Genomic DNA, 24,840 nt, shown 5'->3' on the forward strand with positions numbered 1-24,840 from the left:
ATCTACAAACACCTGCTTTTTGACAAGGAAGCAAAAAATATCAAATGGAAAAAAGAAAGCATATTTAACAAGTGGTGCTGGCAATAACTGGATATCCAACATGTAGAAGAATGCAAATAGACCCAGATCTATCACCATGCACAAAACTCAACTCCAAATGGATCAAAGACCTCAACATAAAACCAGCCACACTGAACCTTACAGAAGAGAAATTGGGAAGTACACTTGAACGCACTGGCACAGGAGACCACTTCCTAAATAGAACCCCAGCAGCACAGACACTAAGAGAAACAATTAATAAATGGGACCTCCTGAAACTGAAAAGCTTAAAACGACAGCGTACAGAATGGGAAAAGATCTTCACTAATCCCACATCAGACAGAGGTCTGATCTCCAAAACATACAAAGAACTCAAGAAATCTAAAATGGCTGAAAGACACTTAAGGAAATGTTCACATCCTTAGTCATCAGAGAAATGCAAATCAAAACAACTCTAAGATTCCATCTTACACCTATAAGAATGGCCAAGATCAAAAACACTGATGATAACTTATGCTGGAGAGGTTGTAGGGAAAAGGGAACACTTCTGCATTGTGGGAATGCAAACTGGTACAACCCCTTTGGATGTCAGTGTGGCGATTTCTCAGAAAATTAGGAAACAACCTTCCTCAAGACCCAGTAAAACCTCTTTTGGGTATATATCCAAAGGATGTTCAATCGTGCCACAAGGACATGTGCTCAAAAAGGACAAATGTTCATAGCAGCATTGTTTGTCATAGCCAGAACCTGGAAACAACCTAAATGGCCCTCGACCAAAGAATGGATAAGGAAAATGTGGTACATGTATACAATGAAGTACTACACAGCAGGAAAAAAATGACATCTTGAATTTTGCAGGAAAATGGATGGAAATAGAAAACATAATTTTGAGTGAGGTAACCCAGACACAGAAAGACAATTATCACATGTACTCACTCATAGTTGGTTTTTAAACATAAAGCAAAGAAAGCCAGCCTACAAACCACAATACCAGAGAATTTAGATACAATGTTGTCACTAAGAGAGCCTTACATAAATCTAATAATATACATAGGAAGTAGAAAGTAGAAAAAGACAAGATCTCCTGAGTAAATTGGGAACATGAGGACCTTGGGGGAGGATTGAAAAGGGAGGGGAGAGGCAAGGAGGGGAGCAGAGAAAAATGTAGAGCTCAATAAATATCAAAAAAGTTATTTAGAAATATAACCTAATATTAGGTTAATAGGCTAAGCTATTAGCCAAGCAGTGTTGTAATTAATATAGTTTCTGTGTGACTATTTCGGGTCTGGGTGGCCGGGAAGGAACAAGTAGTCTCTAGTAGTCTCTGCCTACAACATTGGCATGCCAACATGGCCCTGCCACATCCAGAGCTTGGGAAGGAATTCTAATGACACACACACCAAAAACAAACAAACAAACAAACAAAAAAAACCCCAAAAGACAAAAACCAAAACCAAAAACCAAAAACCACCACCAACAACAAAAACGACTTCTTGGTAGCAGCATTTTCTCCAGTGGGCTCTGTTTGCTAGATACAAACAGAGGCGTAAGTCATTTAAGATAAGGCTTCTTGACTCAGTGGTAGCAGCAAAAGCATTGCAGCTCCTTCAAGATTTTCTGGTCCATGCTAGTTGCACAAACAGCTCTGGTTCTTTCAGGAGGCTAAGCACTTGAATGGGGTTTGTGGGCAGCATGTTGCAAGTTACTTGGTGGCAGCGGGGGTCAACTGCTTACCAAAGTTGAGGTGATGAGCGTGGCCCCCTCCCTGCAGTCCCAGAGCTGATGGTGAACTACTTCCACCATGTTAAAGGGCCAAGAGAAGGTCACAGCGACCACACTGCTTACCATTTCAAAATATTCTTTGTCAAAAAAGATTTCAGACACACAACAGAACAGATTCAGACATAAAAGACCTCTAAAAGAGACACAATGGGTTTAAAAATGTACACAGGCCAGACGGTGGTGGCGCACGCCTTTAATCCCAGCACTCAGGAGGCAGAGGCAGGCGGATCTCTGAGTTCGAGGCCAGCCTGGTCTACAAGAGCTAGCTCCAGGACAGGCTCTAGAAACTACAGGGAAACCCTGTCTCGAAAAAACCAAAAAAAAAAAAAAAATGTACATAGGCTTGAGAGAGAGAGGAAGAAGGGTATAGATAGTTATAATATAAAAGAGTACAGACAGTCACAGATTAAAGGAGTAAAGATAATAAAATAAATATTAAACTTTTAGAAAAAGTAATAGAGTAAGAAAAATAAGTCACATAAAATCACACAAAGAGTCTGGATCATATTATTCTGTTTTCTTTGAATTTTTTGACTGTGAATGATTAAGTACAGAGAGACAATTCATTATACAGGCTGCTAAGCTAAACGAACATATATACTTTAAAGGTATCTTGACTTCAAAATTTGGGTCTAATATGTTGCTTTGGAAAAGGTTTTGTTTCCACAGAGGATAGAAAAGCTATGGATTCCTTACAGGCTAATATGGTTTGATCAAACAAGACAGTCTGAAGCAATGGCCTAGATGGTCCAACATCCATGACAGTTTCTGAGGACTGCTGACTGAGATGGACCTAACATACAGGAAACCCCACAAAAGATCTGATTAACAATGCCCCAATCGGCAGAAAGTAGTCTAGAGAACAACACCCAAATTCTCAAAATGATTGTTTATAAATGTTTTTTTACATTTAAAGGGGGATATGCTGTAGAGATGAATCCTTTGCATTGGTATGGATCTTGGTTTTTAGATACAATTTAAGGTCAATTTTGTTATATGTATTTCTGTTCTTGTTTGAGGTATTATTTGTGCAGTTCTGATGGAGGAGGGTTATCTGTCTATGTGTTACTTTCATTGGTTAATAAAGAAACTGCCTTGGCCCTTTAATAGGGCAGAAAATTAGGTAGGCGGAGTAGACAGAACAGAACTGTGGGAGAAAGAAAGCAGAGTTAGGCAGACGCCTCAGTCAGTCACCATGCCTCTCCTCTCTGAGACAGACGCAGGTTAAGATCTCTCCTGGTAAGCCACCACCTCGTGGTGTTACACAGATTACTAAATATGGGTTAAAGCAAGATGTGAGAATTAGCCAATAAGAGGCTGAAACTAATGGGCCAGGCAGTGTTTAAATGAATACAGTTTCCGTGTAATTATTCTGGGGCTAAGCTAGCCATGCGGGAGCCGGGTGGGAACACAGCCCGCTGCTCCATCTACACAGTTCATTTAAAAATGTAACATAATTAAGTACCGCTTAATAGATAGTCATCTATAATAGTCAAGCTTGTAGTCATGTTAGGTTTTCTAGATGTACAGATCTCTATTTCAGATGGATAGTTATTCTTCAAACCTTTCAAAGACTAACAGAATATGGCATTTAAAAATGTTTAAGAACTTAGGCCTTTTCATGACAATTAGACATATCTGCTCCTGGCAGCACCAATCTACTCCAAGAGGATGATGGGCATCAAAGAGGCTCCTTATGGAGTTAACTAGCCATTTGGGCAAGAAACTGCTTTTGCCTGGACTGCTTGATGTCATGCTGTATGAACTGGACATGCAGGAGTCATAGAAAAATGACTGCTGAACTTGCTTAAAGATGAGACTGTCCTTCAGGGTTCCTGCTTCATGAAGAGTCTGCCAACATTCTGCAGAGTACAGAAAAAAGTGACTGACAAACTGCTAATAAAGGCAAAACAGACTTTCCAAATTTCCTGCTTCATGGAAAAGTCTGCCGGATACTATGGACCTGTAAGCGAAAGATAAATGCTCCAATGTTACAGAAGAATTTTGGGTGACTACCTAGGCAGCAAGATGTCTCTGTCAATTCTAGAGTTTTGGAAGTTGCTTACAATGCACTTCTTGTTAAGTAACACTATATCCTTCTGTGGTCTTTGATGGAGTTGAAGAATAGATAGTTATAGTTTTCCTTAATTATGATAAAAGATAATGTAGACATAAATATTATACTGTAATTCTTGTTTGATACCTGTTTTGTTATATGTAATTTTACTATGTTAAAGTTAAAACCTTCCTTTTTATTTAGACAGAAAAGGGGAGGTGATGTGGAATTCCCCTCTGTATGCTGTGAATATAAATAAATAAAGCTGCTTTGGGCCTATAGCAGTGCACAAAATAGCCAAGCAGGAAATCTGATATAGAGAAAGAGTAGGTGGAGTAAAAGAGACGCCATGTAGCTACCACACAATACACAGAATTAAAAGAAATGGATTACTTTAAGATATAAGAGTTATCCAGAAATATACCTAAGCTATTGACCAAACAGTGTTGTAATTAATACAGCTTCTGTGTGATCAAACAAGAAACCTTTGCTCAATAGTGGAGAGATAGCCATTAAAGTGGTTATGACACACACACAAACAAGAGTTCACACTTCTAGCACCTAAGTGAAAGATAGGCACAGCCTGAAGTACCTGTAAGGTCAGCACAGGGGAGGTGGAGATCCCGTGGCCAGTCACTCTTGCACATCAGGGAGCTACAGGCTTGGTAAGTCTCAAAAAGGAAGGTAGAGGTGCCAGGAAAGTTACTCATTGAGGCACAGGTGTTGGCTGTGCAAGCCTGCCTATATGCCTTTGATGCTTGTGACCCTCGTCAAAAACTGGATGTGATGGCATGAGTCTATAACCCCAGCACTCCTACAGTGCATTACAAGAAGGCTACTTGTTCTTCCCAGCTACCCAGCTAGCTTAGCCCCCGAAATAACCACACAGAAACTATATTCATTAAAACACTGCTTGGACCATTAGCTCTAGTTTCTTATTGGCTAATTCTTACATCTTAATTTAATCCATTTTTATTAATCTGTGTATCGCCATGTGACTGTGGCTTACTGGCAAGATTCTAACTGGTGTCTATCTCAGGCAGAAGATCCATGGCGTCTCTTATTCTGCTCCTTTCCAGCATTCAGTTCTGTCTTCTCTGCCTACCTAAGTTCTGCCCTATCAGGCCCAAAGCAGTTTCTTTATTCATTAACCAATGAAAGCAACACATGAACAGAAGAACCTCCTACACCATTTCCCCTTTTCTGTTTAAACAAAAAGGCTTTAACTTTAACATAGTAAAATTACATGTAACAAAACAGGTATTAAATAAGAATTGCAGTTATAATACTTATATTTACATTATCTTTTATCATAACTAAGGAGAACTATAACTATAAATTCTTTAACTCCATCAAAGACTCCAGAAAGATATAATATTACCTAAGTAAACAGAAAGTAACTACGTAAACAGTAAGCAACTTCCAAAACTCTAAAAATGACAGAGACATCTTGCTGCCTGGACAGTTACCCAAAGTTCTTCTATACTGTTGGGGCATCCATCTTTGGCTTTCAGGCCCATAGTATCCAGCAGACTTTTTCATAAAGCAAGAAATTTCAAAGACAGTTCCGCCTATATTGGCAGTTTTCAGTTACTTTCTTCTGTGTCCTGCAGAAATATCTCACAGACTCATGAAGGAGGAACCCCAAAGGACTGTCTCACCTTTAGGCAAGTTCAGCAGCCCTCTCTGCAGGTTCTTCATGTCCAGTTTATGCAACAGTCCAGGCAAGAGCAGTTTCTTGCCCAAATGGCTAACCAACTCCATAAGGAGCCTCTTTGATGCCCATCTTCCCCTTGAAGTAGATTGGTGCTGCCAAGAGCAGATGTGTCTGACGGTAATGAAAAGTCCTAAATTTTTAAAACATTTAAATGCCATATTCTGTAGTCTTTGAAAGATATGAAGAATGCCTATCCATCTGAAACATATCTATGCACATCTAGAAATCTAACTAACATGACTACAAACCTATTACAGAGGATTATCTATTAACCTATATTTTTAATTATACAATACATTTTTAAATGAACTACACAATCACAACACCTCAATCAAGAGCAGAAATATACATAACAAGACTTACCTTAAATTTATATCAATAACCAAGATCCATACCAATGTAAATTATTTGTATCTATAGCATATCCCCCTTTAAATGTAAAAGAACATTTATAAACAATATTTGGGAATATGGGCACAGTTTTTTCTCTCCAAACTGCTTTGTGCTGTATGGGGGCGCTGTTAATCAGGTCTCATGGTGTATCCTGTGTGCTAGGTTCATCTCAGACAGCAGTTGTGTGAAGTAATTTTTAAGAGTATTCATGGCAACCTTTCAGGAGGCCTTGGTCCATGAAACCATATTGGTGTGGAAGCAATCCACAGGTTCTCACTTCTGTGAAAACAAAAGAACCTCTTTTCCAAAGCACCATATCCTTAGACCCAAATTCTGAAGTCAAGATACCTTTATAGTATACTTGCTGGTTTAGCTTAGCAGCCCATACAATAAAATTTCTCTCTGTACTTAGCTCCTTCACAGTCAAAAAATTCAAAGAAAACACAATATACAGAATTCAGACTCTGTGAATTATCCATTTTTACGTGGCTTATTTTTCTTTGTTTCTTATAATCTATGACTATCTGTACTCTGTCTCTTTAAAGACTTTACCCCCCCCCTTTTTAAGCATTAACTTTATTTTATGACTCTCTATACTCTTTTTCTTCTCTCTCCCAAGCCTACGTACATTTATTCAACACTGTGACCCATTTAGAGGTCTTTTATGTCTGAATCTGTCCCATTGTGTATCTGTAATTCTTTACTGTCCAGGAGCACTTCTTAAAATGATAAGCGCTCCTTAAAAACTTAAGTTGTGCCATTAGTAGGGGTATTATGGTACCTGTTTGCTGTCCAGTCTAAAACTTAAGCTGCACCGTTATTATGGCAAATATGCTTGTTCCTGTTCAGCAGCAAGACCATTACCACTCCCGTTCTAGCACTGTACTGAGGGAGATGGGATTTACTGGTTTAATCATTCATGTATTATTCTAATGTATGTTATCTTCACTTAGCTACTGCCCATTTTATTTCCTCTGATAAGTGACCTAAGTAATATAGCTACCCTGACATGTTTTATGTTTATTTAGTGTGTATTTGTGTAAAATGTTAGCATGGGTATTTTGCCATGCTTCTTGATTACCTTTATGGCAGGATGATACTTTATTCTGCAAGGCTATTCAAGGAAGCACTTCTAGATATTAGTCCTTTTTTTCTAATTTTCCCCAGGTACTCTGCAAGAGCAACAAGTACTCTAACTGTTGAGCCATCTCTCCAGCTCCAAGCTTCCTCAATGTTATGGACCCCCTTGAGCATAGTTTTGTCTTTTTTTTTTTTTTTGGTTTTTCGAGACAGGGTTTCTCTGTGGCTTTGGAGCCTGTCCTGGAACTAGCTCTTGTAGACCAGGCTGGTCTCGAACTCACAGAGATCCGCCTGCCTCTGCCTCCCGAGTGCTGGGATTAAGGGCGTGCGCCACCACCCGGCGGTTTCTTTTCTCTTTTTCTTGGTACTGGGAACTGAACCTGTGACCTTGAGCATAGCATATATACATACACATTCCCATTAGGCCTATTTTCTCAACGTCAGACTTTCTGCAAATGCCCTAAATTAAAAAACTGATTTTTTTCTCCTGAGACAGGGTTTCTATGTGTAGCCCTGGTTGTCCTGGAACTAGCTCTGTAGACCAGGCTGGCCTCCAACTCAGTGATCTGCCTGCCTCTGCCTCCTGAGTGCTGGAATTAAATAGCTTAATACCAATCCACCTAGAAATAGACAGTGGGAACAGTATAACAAAGAGTTAATATTTATTCATGGCAAACAGTTTAATAAGTTTTTTGTTTATTTTAAAGGTTTATTTCTTATGTTTAATTATGTACATATGTATATGTGCACATGAATCCAAGTGTCTGGGGAGGCAGGAAGGGGACATCAGATGCCGTGGGGCTTAAGTTACTATGAGATGAGTCACGTGTTCTGGGAACCACACTCAGGTCTTCTGGAAGAACAGTCGGTGCTTTTAACTGAGGAAGCATGTCTGAAGCCCCAAACTTTTTTTTTCTTAAAAGATTTGTTTTATCTTTGTATGAGTATTTTGCCTGCATGTATGAAATGCACTTGTATGCCTAGTACCTTCCGAGGCCAGGTATCAGATCCCCTGCAACCTGAGTTATGGATGATTATGGGCTACCATATGGGTGTTGGGAATTGAACCCAGGTCCTCTGCATGAGTTAACAAATACTCTAAAAAACTGAGTCATCTCCCCAGCCCTAAGGACTTTCTTTGTAAAGATGGTCTCACTATGTGTAGTCCAGGCTAGCCTTTAATTTACAATTCTACTGCTTCTATTTCCCAAATGCTGGAACTGCAAGCATAAACCAACAAGCTTATGGTCTGTGGTCTTGGTGACATAACTTAAAAACTACAATAACTTAAAAACTACAGAGGCACAGATTTTGACACTTACATTTTATAGACAAGAAAGGCAAAAACATAAGGTGTAGACACCCACCCAGAAAATCTGTGTTAAGTCTTCACTCACTGACTCTGAGCTAAATAGCCTCAAAACAAACTGTACCTTTCAGATAAAGAATTTATGCCAATGTATCTGAGAAATCCACGACAACTGCTGAAAGGCAAACTCTTGTGTGGTATGCACATATGCCTTAAAAGCATATCCTTGTTCCTATTTCAAGAAGCACAGAGGTTCTATTCCATGTTTGGTGTATACCATACAGTTCTATTTCAGCTCTCATCCAAGGATGTTTATTATAGTATCTGTAGAGTTTTAAACATTTAAACAGTCAAAGCCAATCTGGTCTACATAGTGAATTCCAGGACAGCCAAAGCTACATAGAGAGATCCTGTCCCAAAAATAAATGAACAAACAACGTTAACTCCAAACAGTCAAACAAATGAGGGCACCATCATCACACCTTGATTGTGGACCCAAAACAGTAAAATTTATGTACCAGACCATACTAAGCATTTATGAGACCAAAAATATGAATAAAACCAACTTTTTATTTTTGAAAGACCATAATTTAGACAGAGAACTGGAATAAAACAATAAAACCAAGCACAAAGCATAAGTATTGTGTCAGAGCAGGAGATGATAGAATTCAAGAGCATTCCATACAAAGAATGAATTTTGCAAAGTCAGAATAAGGCCTTATTCTGTGTTTTAAATGTGACATGTCCCCATAAACTCGTGTGTTTCAACACTTGGTCCCCAGGTGACAGCACTATTTGGACCCTGTGAGAGGGGAAGCCCCACAGGAGGAAGCACATATGCCAGAAGCACATCCTCAGGCTCCACATCCTGTCTACTCCCTGTCTACATATTTGGGAGGCTATCTGGGCATCTCTCTGCCTCAAGACCCTGTACCATGCTTTCCCAGCCATGGTGACTGTATCCCCTTCCTTCTTAAACTGTGAGCTGAAGTAAACTCCTCCTCCCCCAAGCTGCTCCTTGTCAGGTATCTAGTCACAGAAATGGGAAAGCAATGCATACAGATGTGAAGTCAAAGAACAAAATACAAAAACTAGCCCTTCCAAAAATGTGCTTAAGGTGAGTTAGTAGACCACAACTCCTCATTCTCTAAAAGCACACCACTGGCTCCCAAGGAAACAGAAGCTCTGCTGAAGGCCATCTAGAAGAAAGCAAACTTCTGTGAAGTACTAGGTAGATTATACAGACTTTGGGGTCTGCAGGCTACAAATGGTTTTTATTTTTTAATGCTGGGCATAGAGGTACTCACTATTTTTTACATTACTGTTATTTTATTTGTATGTATATGTCATATTATGTGTGGTATATACATGTGAGTGTGTGGGTTCATGCACCTATATGTATGTGTGTATGAAAAGGCCAGAGCAAGCAAGACATTAGGTGTCTCCCCCTTGAGACAGGGTTTCTCAGTAAACTAGAAGTTCACCATTCTTTGGCTAGGCTAGGACAGCAAGCTTTCTAGTACCTGCCTGTCCTCTGCCACCCAAATGCTGGGGGTACAGGCACATAACAGCTATGTGTTTTGTTTTTTTGGGTTTTTTTGATTTTTTTTTTTTTGACAAGGTCTCACTATTTTGTTATGTAGTTCTGGCTATCCTGGAACTTGCTACATGGACCAGGCTAGAACTCACAGAGATCTGCCTGCTTTTGATTCCCAAGTACTGGGATTAATGGTGTGCATCGCCATGACTGGCCACACCCATATTTTTATATGAGGGATTTGAATTCAAGTCCTCATGCTTTCAGAGCAAGTGCTCTATCTAGTGAACTTAGGAGTTTGTACTAATTACTGTCTGTTTGTGATAAAACACCCAAGACCAAGAACAACTTACAGGCTCAGGTCAAGAAAATCTGATCTTTCAGAGAACTTGACTTCAGTTCCCAGAACTCAGATGGCAGCTCGCAACTGGCTCTAAGTCCAGTTCCAAGGGATCCAAACCCTCTGCTGGCCGAGTACCAGGCATACATATAACGCACATACATACATGCAGGCAAAACTTACACACAAAATAAATCTTAACAAAATCAAATAAAAAGAACTTATTGGTTATGAGTTATTTCAGAGCATTAGAGACCATAATGGCAGGAGAGGCAGAGTATCAGGTGGCCAGAGTAAGAGTGAGAAATATAACTCAACTGCACACAGGAAGCAGAGAATGGAAGCAGGAATCAGGGCCGGACTACAAACCATCAAAGCCCAACCCTATGGCCTACTTCCTTTATTAAGCCAGTACCTCCTTAAGTAACTGTTAGTTACTTTTCTGTTGTATAATATTACACCAGGACCAAGAGCAACCTCCCTAAGAAGCACTACCAACTGGAGACTGAGTATTCAAATGCAGGAGCCCGTGGGGTACATTTCTCACTTAACCCACAATAGTAGCCATCTTTTCCTTTTTCTGGAGACAGGATCTTTACTCTACAGTCCAGACTGGCCTCAAATTAGTGGAGAATTCTCCTGGCTCAGCCTTCACAGAACTGGGATTACGGGCATGTGTCTATTCTGCCTGCTCTAGGTAACAACCTCTTTGTAGTATTCATCTTCCAATTCTAAGCTGAGGACTAAACCCTGGACCTCACTCATGTGAGGCAACAAGTACTCTACCACTGAAACCCATGTCCATTTATCATTTTTAAAAAAAAAATTAACAATTTTTGCTGCTGGATCAAAAATGAACTCAGGGCTTCTCTTATCTAAGCACATGTGCAGACAGACACACATCCAGTCTCTACTCTGGCATTCATTAAGTCCTCTTCCCTTCTCTGTATTGGTATTTTATTCAGGCCAATAGTAATAGCACTCTACCTCCATGAATAATTCCTCTTGCTATGCATATCCCTGCTCTGCCTGGTTATCTGAACAAGCCTATCTAATTTTAAGGTTCTTAAATTATTCAGTCCCTACCTTCTTCACAATAAAGCCATCAGACCAACAACACTTCACTCTTTGCAAGTTCAATAAACACAAGCTCCCTTCAGTCAGGTGAGATGGCTAAGTAGGTAAAAGTATTTGTGCCTAAACCTGACCACTGGAATCTGATATCACAGTGAAAAGAAGCAATTCCTTAAAACTGTCCTTTAACCTCCACACATACACGACATACTCACACAGACACATACAACACAGACACACACACTAATGGATTCTTGGAGGCTAGAGAAATGAGTCGGCTTAAAAGCACTTGCTGCTCTTGCAAAGGGTCCAGGTTTGATAGCCAGCACCCATACTGGATCTAATCTGTACTCCAATTCCTATAAACCTTAGGATTTCGGTTGTGATAAAACACCATGATCAAAAGCAACTTGGGGAGAAAAAGGGTTTATTTCCATTTGCAGTCCCACAACACATGCCCACATAAATATGGGCACAAATAAAAACAATAAAAGATTCCTTTATGTGCCTGTGTGTTTTCCCTGCATACATGTTCATGTACCACGTGTATGCAGTGTCTGCAGAGGCCAGAGGAGAGTATCAGATCCCCTGGACCTGAAGTAACAGATGGTTCTAAGTTAAGAGCACTGGTTAGTCTTCAGAGATTTCCAGAACCCACATGGTAGCTCCTAACTGTCTGTAATTCCAATTATAAGGATCTAACACCCTCTTCTGGCTGCCACAGACACTGAATCATGATGCACTGGTAATACATGCAGAAAAATACACACATAAAATAATTTTTAAATTAATAAATATATAATTTTTGAAGGGAGTTTTGGCTGGTATGGCGGGACATGCCATTAATCCCTACACTTTGGAGAAAGAGGCAGACAGATCCCAGGGAGTTTGAGCCTAGGCAGGGATAGAGAGACCCTGCCTCAAAAAGATACAAAAATAGTAAGTTTTTAAAATGAGTGTGAATATATACTAGGCATGGGTGGACAATGCTGCTCCCAGAAAACATGAACTATTAAATGAAAATCTCAGTGCCTGGGGTGGACTCCTTGTGAGCTACTGGTCTAGGCCTATGAGGCACCTCAACAAACACAGGCTATTGCCGGTGTTCACTATTACTTTCCACAGCTAGATGGTAATCTTACTGCTGAAGGCACATTTTCATTGTAGTAAACAGAAAAATCAAGCTGAAACGAATCTGAAAATTTCCCTCCTGGTTGTTACAGTAGTGAACTCTATAAGCTTCAACACCGACATTCTAGGCAGAATGTGCCCACTGGTTAAATAGTGGTATGAAGATTAATACAGACTCAGAACTGGTCAAAGTACTGAGAAAAATGACTATTGAGCACTCAGTAGGACATTAAATCAACCCCCTCCCAAATAAGGTTCAGGGAACACCATGGAAGAAGGGTGATAGAAGAGCACAAGAGTTGGACAACGGAGAAGGATGCTGTGAAATGCTGTCTTCTGGGCATGACATGATCAACGCACTCATGAACTCCCAGCAACTGTGATCACCTGCACATAATCAAGTCAAGAAAAATCAGTCAGTATTCCAATACAGCACTACTGGACTCAGTGTGTTATAAAAATTAAAAACAAAGAGAGGATATGAAGAGGGAAGTGGGAAGTGTTGGGAGACACTCAGGGGAATGGGGGAAAGTTGGAGGTGAACATGATCAAGATAAATTGTTTACATGTATAAATTGTTGAAAAATAGATTGTACTTTTTAAAGCAAGGTAAGGTGGCTATTCTTGACTACATCTGGAATTTATAATCCAAGCAGCTGGATATACATGTAAAAATTTTTTTCAAATGATTTCTAAAATCATTTTAAGTGGGAAGATCCACTTTACTACTTTAATCTGGATCTTTTGAGGTGGGAAGATCCACCCTTAATCTGGGCCACACCTGGTGGCAGCCTATATGAGGACATGGAAGAAAAAAGTGTGCTATCTTAGCCAGCCTTTCCTCACTCTTGCTGGCAAGGCCATTCCTTAGCTGGCATTAGAGTCTAACCCTTTGGTATTCTGGCATTTACTGAAGACCAGCTGAGACTTCCAGTTTTGTGGACTGAACTACTGGATTACTGGACCTTCCATTCACAGCCAGTCATTGTTGGACTAGTTGGACAATATATATATATATATATATATATATATATATATATATATATATATATATTCATTCTATCAGTTCTGTTCCTTTAAAGACTCCTAACTAATACAGACTTTGGTAACAAGAGTGGTTCTAGTACAAAAGTATGAGGGTGGATTTTTTTTAAGTTATCCAGAATAGGTTTTCCTATTTGCTGACACCAACAGTTACTGAAGCCTCTCCTAGAAGCTTGGAGTATTGAAAGCCATGGTATGAATTATATTACAAACTGAAGGAGAAAAATGCATCTGATTATCCTGATTCACCAACTGTGAGAGGCAATGAACTGTATGAAAACTGTGACAGTTTGTGGGAAAGTAAGGAAAATGATGACACTAATGGTTGTTCCTAGAATCTCTGCATAAATTAGCATAGAAAAGAATGAGCTTTGAGGTAAAAGTGAAGAATAAAGAACACAGTGATAAAACTGATCAGATCCAGATGTGCGCTTAAGTTGAAAGCAGTGGTTCTCAACCTGTGGGTCATGACCTCTGGTATGAAATGACAGTGTTTGTTGCACAAGGGTTGCATATCGGATATCCTGCATATCTGATAAATTTACATTACAATTTGTAACAGCAGCAAAATTACAAAGTAGCAACAAAAATAATTTTATTTTTTGGAGGTCACAACAATGTAAGGAACTGTTATTAAAAGGGTCACAGAATTGGAATGTTCAGAACTACTGATCTAAAGGTTTCGAAGTGAGCCCTAGAAGAGAATCTTCTCTCCAGCAGCCACAGAGCTCAAGTTGTTCTGTGGAAATTCAAACTGAAGCCCTCATTATAAGGTTGACATAATAACAACTAAATTAAAATACCAGCCTCAGAAAGTGCTAGCAGGTAAAGTAAGGGCATTAATTGGTAAAGAATGGGATCCTTTATCTAGGGATGGAGATGTGTGGAAAGACCCTACTGATGCTGAGAACTTGTACCCTCAGATTCTCAAGGGTTTATCTCACCTGAGGAAGCAGTCTCCCCACTCTCACAGATGTACTCCCACCTCACCCCCTGAAATACTGCCTTTTCCAGTATTTGACTGAGGAAATTAATCCTTCACTGTCTGCTAAACAGCAGTGATTTTCTCTGAAGGAAATGCCAGGCAAGATAATACTGATGTCCCTTAGGGCTCACCCTTTTCCTTGTGCCAGTCCTTAGGGTCATACATGCTGCTGTTCAGTAAGATGAATTAAATGCGATAGATTTAATAGAGTCTGGAAGTAGCAGAGGCCAGGTGGCAGCATTGAATCACTAAGCAAGGCGATCACAGTCCCTGTAATAGACAGCATAGACAAAGCAATGTCCATAATGGCCTAATCCATAATGAACAGCACAGGTAAAGTCATTCTTATGATGGCATTGGCTCCTATGGAACTGGCTAATAAAATATGGTGTTTCTAGGCATGAAATAGATAAGAAGCCCTGAACAATCAAGCTTAGGCAGTGAAGGAAACCATCGAAAACAGAGGTAATTGAATGAGGGGCCATGTTCCAGCCCTAGCAAGCAGCACAGCTTGGCAACTCCAGCCACATGGTTCTGACTGTAGAGTCAAGGCTAGAAGAAAGGGGTTATGGAGTCTACCTCTGTGACAACAGAAAGCCTCTGAAGCCAGGCATGTGTCAGGGATGTTCCTGCATGGAGGCCTAGAGAGGCCATTTCACAAAGCTGTGAAGGTGATGCCTGGATTGTCTTGGAGATCCCAACATGTTGGAGATGCCAGAGCTGTGGGATACCTGTCAAGGAAAGCTGCTAACAGAAGTGGAACCAGCGTTAACAGAAGTGTTGCAGTTAACAAAGCTGAAAGGAGTTGGAGATCTGAAGAATATTTTGACATCAGACATAGAGAGGCAGAGCTTGTCCAACTGCTTTTTAGTCTTGCTTTGGTGCAGTATTTACTCGCTATCCTCCCTTTCCTCCATTTTGGAACAATAATGTGTATCCTGTGCTATTATATGTTGGAAGTATATAATCTGCTTTTTGATTTTTATTTTACAGGGTATTACAGTTAAGAGATTGCATGAGTCTCAGAAGAGACTTAAGACTTTTATAGACTATGGGTACTTTTAAAGTTAGACTTAACGTATTTCTGAATTATGATATGGCTAGAAGCCTATGGGGGACAGGGAGTAGAATGTAGTAGTTGGAAAGAAAATGGTTCCCCAAAGGCTCACAGGGAGTGGCATGATTAGGGATATGATCTTGCTGGAGTAGGTGTGACTTTGTTGGAAGAAGTGTGTCACTGGGGATAAGCTTTGAGGTCTCAGAAGCTCAAACTAGGCCAAACTGCACTCAGTCTCCTCCTCTGCCTGCTAATCCATATATAGAATCACGGCTCCTTCTCCAGCACCATGTCACCCCCCATGTTGCCACAATTCCCATCAAGATGATAATGAACTAAACTTCTGAACCTGTGAGGCAACACCAATTAAATGTTTTCCTTTATGAGAGTTGCCATGGTCATGGTGTCTCTTCACAGCAACAGAAACCCTAAGACAGAAGTTTACTGCATGTTTGCTTGATCTGTATAAGCAGAAAAAGTCCTTCGACAAATGAATGTTAGATCAGATCATGGAAAAAGGGAATCTTAATCACAGTTCATGAACCAATTTCCAGACTTGATCCAGAACAAATGAATGAAGGGACAACCAGGTTCCCCTGAGGAAGGAACTGGATAAAATATCTAAGAGTTTTACTGTTAGTCTTTCTCCAGTCCTTCCCCAAAAGGACCTACACTGGGGGAAAGAAAACAATCAGACATCAGGGTCTACTGTATACAAGTTCTGGATTGACGCTGATTTTGGGAGATGCCAAGAAACATTGTGGCCCTCCATTTGATGTAGGGGCTTATGGAGGTCAGGAGATTATGTATAGAGTTTTGGCTGAAGTCAGGCTCACAGAACTCATCTTGTGGTTATTAACCCAGTCCCAAAATATATAATTGGGATAGATACACTTAGAAGTCATTGGCAGAAATCTCACACTGGCTCTCTGACCTGTGGAATGAGGGCTATTATGGTTGGAAAGGCTACATGGAAACATCTAGAGTTGCCTCTGCAAGGGAAAAAAGTAAGTCAAAAACAGTATCACATCCCTGGAGGAATTATGGAAATTAGTGTCACTGCCAAGGACTTGAAAAGATGCAGGCATGGTGAAGGTCCCCACCACATCTCCCTTTAACTCTCCTATCTGGCCAGTGCAGAAGAGTGATGGATTGTGAAGAACGACTGCTGACTATAAAAAAAACTATCAAGTAGCCGGGCGGTGGTGGCGCACGCCTTTAATCCCAACACTTGGGAGGCAGAGGCAGGCGGATCTTTGTGGTCTACAAGAGCTAGTTCCAGGACAAGCTCCAAAGCTACAGAGAAACCCTGTCTCAAAACACCAAAACAAAACAAAAAAACAAAAAAAAAAAAGAAGAAAACCTATCAAGTAGTGACCCCAATTGCAACTACTGTACCAGATGTGGTGTCCTTACTTGAGTGGATTAACACATCTCCTGATACATGATATGCAGCTATGGATCTAAGGACCACCAGAAGCAATCTGCTTTCAGTTGGCAAGGACAGCAATATACATTTACAGTACATACATCTGCAGCCTGTGTCATCGTTTCATTTGAAGGGATCCCTTCAACAAAATATCACATTGGTTTACTGTATTGACAACACTATGTTCATTGGACCAAGCGAGCAAGAGATTTAGAATTCTTGTTAACATATATGCACATCAGATGAGAAATAAATCCAACCAAAATTCAAGAGCCTTCTACCTCAGTGAAATTCTTAGGAGTCCAGTGGTATGGGACATATAGAGATATTCCTTCCAAGGTGAAGGGTAAGTTATTACACCTGGCCCCTCCCACCACTAAAAATGAAGCACAATGTTTAGTGGGCCCATTTGGATTCTGGAGACAGAACATCCCTCACTTGGGTGTGGTATACCAGCCCATGCACCAAGTGACTCAGAAAGCTGCTTGAACAGAGGCTTTTCAATGGGTCCAGGTTGCTCTACCACTTGGACCATATGATTCAGCAGACCCCTTTGGTACTTGAGGTGTCAGTGGCAGAGAGGGATGTTGTTTGGAGCCTTTGGCAGGTCCCTGGAGGTGAGCCACAGAGGAGACCTTTGGGATTCAGGAGCAAAGCTCTACCATCATCTGCAGACTACTCTCTTTGAGTGACAGCTCTTGGCTGCTATTGGACCTTAGTGGAAACTGAACCTTTGACAATGGGTCACCAAGTTACCATGCAACCTGAGCTGCTCATTATGATTTGGGTATCATCTGACCCATCAAGCCATAAAGAAGGACGCGCACAGAAGCACTCTATGGCAAGCAAACTGAAGTGATATAGATGTGATCAGGCCCAGGCAGGTCCTGAAGACACAAGGAAGTTGCCCAAATGCCTATGTTTTCTACACCAGCTACAGTGCTGTCTGCTTCCAAGCATGCACCTGTAGCCTCATGGGCTGTCCCTACAGTTAGTTGACAGAAAAAGACTAGGGCCTGGTTTACTGACAGTTCTGCATGCTATGCAGGCACCAACCAGAAGTGGACAGCCACAGTATTGTAACCCCTTCTGGGACAACCTGAAGGCCACAAATCTTCACTGTGGGCAGAACTTCAGACAGTACACATGGTCATACATTTTGTTTGGAAGGAGAAATGACCAGATGTGTGATTGTTCACTGATTCACGGGCTGAAGGCAATGGATTGCCTGGATGGTCAGGGACTTGGAAAGAGCATGACTGGAAAATTGGTAAGAAAGATTTTGGAGAAGTATGTAAATAGATCTCTCTAAAAGGGTGAAGGATATGAAGACACTTGTGTCCCATGTAAATGCTTATCAAAGGTGACTTCTACAGTAGAGGAGTTCAATAATCAAGTAGGTAAGATGACCCATTCTATGGACTGTCAGTCTTTTTCCCCAGTCCAGTCATCCCTGACACTGTCCAGTGGACCCGCAAAAAAAAGTGGCATGGTGGCAGAGATGGGGGTTATGCATGGGTTCAACAACATGGACTCCCAGTCACCAAGGCTAACCTGGCTACAGGTTCCTGTTGAATGCCAGATCTGCCAACAGCAGAGACCAACACTGAGCCCTAGATATGGCACCATACCCCAGGGTGACCAGCTAGCAACCTGGTAGCACGATGTCTACACTGGTCACTTCCTCTGTGGAAAGGATAAAGCATTGTAATAGGTTAGAAAAGATATTCTGGTTATGGAGTTAGTTCCCTTTCTTGCACACAATGCTTTGGCCAAAACCACCATCCATGGATTGATGGAATGCCTGATGCACCGACATGGTATTCCACACAGTATTGCTTCTGACCAAAGAACTCATTTCACAGCCAGAGATAAGCAACAGTGGGCTCATGATCATGGAATCCACTAGTCTCATAATATTTCCCACCATCCTGAAGCCCCTGACATGACAGAAAGATGGAACAGTCTTTTGAATACATAGCTACAGCACCAATTAGGTGGCAGCAGCCTGGAGAGCTATGGCAGATTCTCAAGGCAGCATATGCTTTGAATCAGCATCCAACATATAGTATAATTTCTCTCACAGCCAAGATCCATAGTCCAGGAATCAAGGGGAGGAAGAGAAAATGGTTCTACTATCACCCCTAATGACCCACCAGGAACATTTCTGCTTCCTGTTCCTGCAACCTTAAGTTCTGCTGGCCTAGAAGTTTTGGTTCCAGATGGGGAAGAGATCCTGCCAGGAGATACAACAAACATTCCCATTCGATTGGAAGCACAGACTTCCCCCTGGCCACTGTGGGCTTCTGATACCCTTAAGCCAAGAGGCTAAGAAAGACACAACAGTGTTAAGAGGGGCAACTGACGCAGATTACCAAGGGGAAATTGGATTTCTTCTCCCCAGTGGAGGAAGACAGATTATGTCTGGAGGGCAGGAGATCCTCTAGGGTGTTTGTTAGTCCTACCGTGTCCTGTGATTCACGCCAATAGGAAACTACAACCTGATCCAGGCAGGATGACAAAGGACACAGGCCCTTCAGGAATGAAGGTATGGGTTACTCCTCCAGGAAAAGCCAATACCTGCCGAGATGCTTGCTGAGGGTGGAGGAAACACGGAATGGAGAAAGGTAGTTAGAAATACCAGCAAGGCCACATGACCAGTTGTAGTGACAAAGATTAAAATCAACACGTGTTTCTACCACATTTTGTTAAGTATGTGTTTGTACAGATATTTGTGGTTTTCCCTCTACTTCTTTATCATGTAATATAACATCAAGAAACTATCAGTAGTTATATTTAAGTTTTGAGACACTAAAAGAATATCTCTCAAGGGACACTGCCCTCTATTCTAAAATTTATAATACTTTTGCAGTTGTACAAGGGATAGTTATATTATGTTAGGAATAATTATGATTTAGTTATTATTTTCATTTGGAAACTGAGCATGACAGAAAAGATACCAAAGTGTGTCAAGTAGAGCTAAGGAAAATTTCAGAAAATTTCATTGGTAATACAGAAAACTGGTACCTGAGAAGACATATGAAGTAGAATTAGATTTAAGGATAACAGGAAGCCATTGCAGTATATACTTTTCCTCCTTGAGAGGAATCTAATAATTAACTTAGACTTTCTCCAACACCTGTTACATTGTTGCAAGCATGTTTTAATAAAGGCTTAAAGTCAATAATATAATTCACTTTCACAAATTAGGTAATTTACGTAAATATATTACCAAACATTATACTTGCTAAGTTTATCCAAGCTCCTAGACTGAAATTATTAAAGGTGACAGCACCTGCCAGCATCTACCAGAACCTCCACGTTTCACAGAGTTCTTAGTATCCTCATCTCTACAGCACAGACTATTTACAGACACTTTCTGGGTTTTACATTTTTTAAACTACTGATGTGTGTGGATACTCACTTGCCATGGTACACATATATTGTGGCTAAAGGACAACTCTGAGGAGTTGGTTCTCTTTCTTCCACATTTATGTGGGTTTGGGGGATCCAACTCAGGCCATCCAGCTTTGGCTGCAAACACTTTCACACACCAAGCCATCAAGCTAGCCCCTTCTCCACGTTTTTGTTAACTCCACTGACTCTGGCAGTTAACTTTACACTATTTCTTCTGTCTTTTGGCTTTTAGTAGGTGTCCTTAATGAAGTACAGTACCTTTTCAACTTCAAAGTTCGGAGCAAATTACCTCCTTAGTAATTCTATGAAGTCACTTCACCCTGAAAAGTCTAAATCAATCCTCAATCCCTTTTAGAAAATAGCTTAGAAATAAACCAGGCAGTAAAATACCTTTGAAAGCCTCTACTTTTTCAACTCACATTTGGTATCATTTGATATAATTTAATATGATATTCATTAGGGGAAATTAAAGCAAATTATAAAGCAATGCATTTTACTTGAAACACTTAAGTGATCAGCTTCTTTTCTTTTCCTTTAAGACATGGTCTAGCTATAGCACAATTTGGCTTGGAACCCAAGGTCCTCTTTTCCTGGGGGGGGATGGTGGGGGGGTTAGGGGTGTGCACCTCGCTCATCCAGCTGTACTGTTTCTTTAAAGAATATGTTAAGCTACTAAATTTAATTATCAAAAAAATCTAAAACTGAATTAATGTAGAATTAAAGTAAATACACTTCCCACCCTGGGGAAGGGAGGTGATGATACAAATTTCCTCAAATATAATCTCACCCTCTTTCCTTTGTAATCGTAGTCTTTTTTTTTTTAAAGGAGGGGTGCTACTTCAAGGTCTTCATCAGATTTTCAGATTTCTACGTTTTCGGTTTATTTTAACGATTTTTCCAAAGGCCGTAGCCAGTTCTTAACCTGCAGTTAGCTGTTGAGATGCAGGGCTTCCAAAAACCTTAAATGGTGTACAAACTTTCCGTGAATTTTCGAGGGGAGAGTCATGGCTATCTTTGGATTCTCAAGGAAGTCTACAGACTTTTTAATGTCGTTAAAAAGAATTCTGCATTAGTATTACAGTCAGCTAAAGTGGCAAAATTGTGTATATGTGTCGGTGGGTGCATTTGAACAATGCAGTCACAGCTAAATGTCTAAATAAAAAGCATCCTTCCATCCAGTGACCCAGATCCTGACACTGGCCTTCCAATCCGAATGTCTTCTGGTTTAGAATGAGGAAAAGAAGTTCAATTCCCCCAACCCTCAAAATTCAATTATCTGACCGACCCTCCGCATCGGGTCAGGTTCCGAGCCAGAGAACGGCAGGAGCTAGCCTACCTGGGCGCTGGTTCGATTAAGGTGGTAGTATCCAGGTAGTGGATCTTGTAAAACTCCAGCAAGGCCGGCAAATGATCGAACTCCTGGTCCCCGATCTTAAAGCGGCGGTTGGGCAGGGAATTGATGATGTAGTGCGAGACACGCGAGTTCTCGGACACGGACAGAACATAGTCCCCGGGGCAGGTAGAGGAGTCCCGGACTAGGAACATGCCATGGCGCTGGCCCTGGAGACGGGTCTGCGCCTCCTGGCGAGACACTGGTCCCATGTACCAGGCAGAGCGGTCTGCAGAATCAAACCTGGCGGACGACATGGTGTTGGGTCCGGGGATGGGCGGTGTCTGATGCTCTCGCCTGCTCGCGAAGCCTTTACCCGCTGTCGGCTTTGGGGCCGAGGAAGGGCCTCTCGGAAGAGCAATCCGAGTGCTGGGTCAGGACCTCACCCTCGGCTCCGGGCCCCGCAGCATCCTCCGCCTCAGGGAAAGAGCCGGCCAGGGAACACTGGGCAAAGCCCAGGGGTCGAGGTGGGCGAAGCGGAGCAGTAGCGGAGGCCGCCTCGGGCTTCTCGGCTGCCCGGCGTCCAGGGGTGGCTCCGGTGACTTCTGTCCTGGAACCCGCCGGCTCCGCAGCCTCAGGAGCCCGCAGCGACCCTCGCCGTCACCCGAAGCAGCCTACTCCAACAAGAGTCGCGCCTCCCGGGCCGTTTCACCCAGCCCGTTCCCAATAGCCACAGCAACAAAATGGCGGACGCGGGAGAAGCGGCCGGGCACCTCCCCCTTGGTCCAGCGCACTCCGTCTGCGCACGCGCGGAGCCGGGCGCTACCCCCACCGCGGGGGTCCTCCCGTTGACGTCTCCCGGGACAGCCAATCAGGAGTGCGTTCGCGAGGGTCCCTCCGGGAGCCGCTCGTGCTGGCTCCCGCGTTCGGGGAGGAGGCTGAGGAGGCAGTGGGTCAGGCCCTTCCTGGGCCGCAAAGCAGCAGCCAGGCGACTGCAGCCGCCGCTCTCGGGCCTCCTGCACTCGTCAAGAAAACAAATGGAGCCGAGAAGGAGCCGCGTTTTGGAAACCTGTTTCTGGGAACAAAGCCTAGCGCGCTGACTGGCTGTTTGCCAGGGAGGCGTGGCCCTCAGGTGACTGCGAGCCAGAGGGCCCTGGTGAATCAGGTGGCTCAGGAAAGGCATGACCTAGGGTGCGGTGACCATCAAATAGGTTACTGAATAACGCCTGCCCTAGGAGATCCGACTTGACGCACGTGGAACGACGGTGAAGATCAGCTTGAATACTGCTTTAGGAAGACTACAGTGTGGTGACACCCAGGCCACCACAGCCTCTGATGTGCAACACCCCCGTGTCTGGCTTGCCCGTCTTGCCTGCTCCAGATCATTCCCTGCCATTCCACGTTGCTCAGCTCCAGCTGTGCCCTCCTAACGTATCTCTTCCCTCCACCCCCACTAGGATCAATCTTTTTTCTTTACTTTGGGGGCGGAGCATTAAAAAATGGTTTCTCTGTGTAGCCCTGGCTGTCCTGGAACTCACTCTGTAGATCAGGCTGGCCTTGAACTCACAGAGATCTGCCTGCCTCTGCCTCCTGAATGTTGGATTAAAGGTGTCCACCACTGCTTGGCTGGTTGCCTCTTATTTGGCTCAGCTATTTGTGTTTTTAGTCTAATTATTACAATCCTTATTTTAAGTTCTTTCTCTGGAATTTCATCTAACTCCTCTCACCAGATGGAGTTACTGTGGGGTTAATACATTTGAGGAGTTATGTGGTGTCCTGGTTCCGTTCCTGCTGGTGTGATAAACACCCTGACAAAAGCACTGTGAAGGAGAAAGGGCTTCCTTGGCTCCCAGGTCCAGGTTAGAGGCCATCATTGCTGGAAGTCAAGGCAGGAACTTGAAGCAGCCAGTCAAAGTAACGGCCCAGAGCAGAAGGAGGGCCTGGAACAATGACTCCGTGGTTGGGAGCACTGACTTAATTTTCCAGGCAAACAGGGTTGGATTCCCAGCATACTCGTGGCAGCTCACAAACGTTTGGAGCTCAAGTCCCAAGAAATCTAGTACCCTTTTCTGGTCTCCAGGGGGACTGTACTCAAGTGGTACACATACATGCAAGGCAAAAACCCAGACACACAAACTAATAAAAATAACAACAGAAAGAGCAAAGAATCATTGCACTCATGCCTACTTCTGCTCAGCCCACTGCCTATACTTGTATAGTCCAGAACCAAAACCCAAGGAATGGTGTCATTCATAATTAATACAGTTAAGACAATCTTCTATAGATCAACATGATTTAGACAGTCTCTTGGTAAAACTCTCACACTGGGTGGTAGTGGCACACACCTTTGATCCTAGCAATTAGTAGGCAGAGGCAGGTGTCTCTGTGCATTCAAGGCTAGCCTGGTCTACAAAGAGAAACCCTGTCTCAAAAACAAAACCAAAAAACCAAAATGTTTTCTTCTTTTGGTAATGAGGACTTGTTGTGAGAACTCTCTGGAGGGAGGAGAGAAGCCAGAAGCACCCAAGATTTAGTAAGTAAAGAAAACATAGAGACTCAGAAAATAAACGAAACTTATAAGATTTAGGAAGGTACTAGACTTCCTGAGATTTACAAGCCCTCCCCTCCCTAACAATGTAAAAATGGTGAGCATCTGCAAAGGAGAAGCCTCTGGAATCTGCTAGAACTTGTGCAGTGAGCTTCAAAGATGTGGCTTGGGAGAGTCATCACCATGCTGAAGTGTGTTGAAGAGGATGCATCTGTTTTTGAGTTACCCGTGCTCCTCTAAGTAACCTCAAAGTACATCATAAATGACCAAATAAACTGCATCACTAAGCTGGACTTGCTGGAATTATCTTTGGTCTGTTGCCAGTGCATTATTTGAAATGGATAGACATTAGTTTACATCTCCACAGGAAAAGCCACAAAACTTAGTTCATGATTAAGTCTCTGGACTATCCAAGGTCCTCCCACTTAGTTCCTAGCAGCAAGCCTACTTGACAAGCCGTGATGACTGAGGTCAGAGTCTAACCCTTCAGGTTAGGCAGTCGGACCAGTCTATACCTGCAACGGCAGTGACTCAGGTTCTACAAAGGGTTAGTCATCAAGGAGTGAAGAGCC

At 42.2% G+C, this 24,840-nt stretch overlaps 1 protein-coding gene across 1 annotated transcript in view; it reads right to left on the bottom strand.

The window, feature by feature from the left end:
• Crkl (CRK like proto-oncogene, adaptor protein) overlaps positions 1-22,783 on the bottom strand; it is a 40,519-nt gene extending 17,736 nt beyond the window's left edge. Inside the window, exon 1 of the mRNA XM_038345221.1 lies at positions 21,727-22,783. Coding sequence (XP_038201149.1) covers positions 21,727-22,037 — 311 coding nt within the window. The 5' untranslated portion in view covers positions 22,038-22,783. The remainder of the gene's footprint in view (positions 1-21,726) is intronic.
• Between the last annotated feature and the right edge of the window lie 2,057 nt (positions 22,784-24,840).

Source organism: Arvicola amphibius, chromosome 10 (assembly GCF_903992535.2).
Source record: "Arvicola amphibius chromosome 10, mArvAmp1.2, whole genome shotgun sequence".
NCBI classification, from domain to species: domain Eukaryota; kingdom Metazoa; phylum Chordata; class Mammalia; order Rodentia; family Cricetidae; genus Arvicola; species Arvicola amphibius.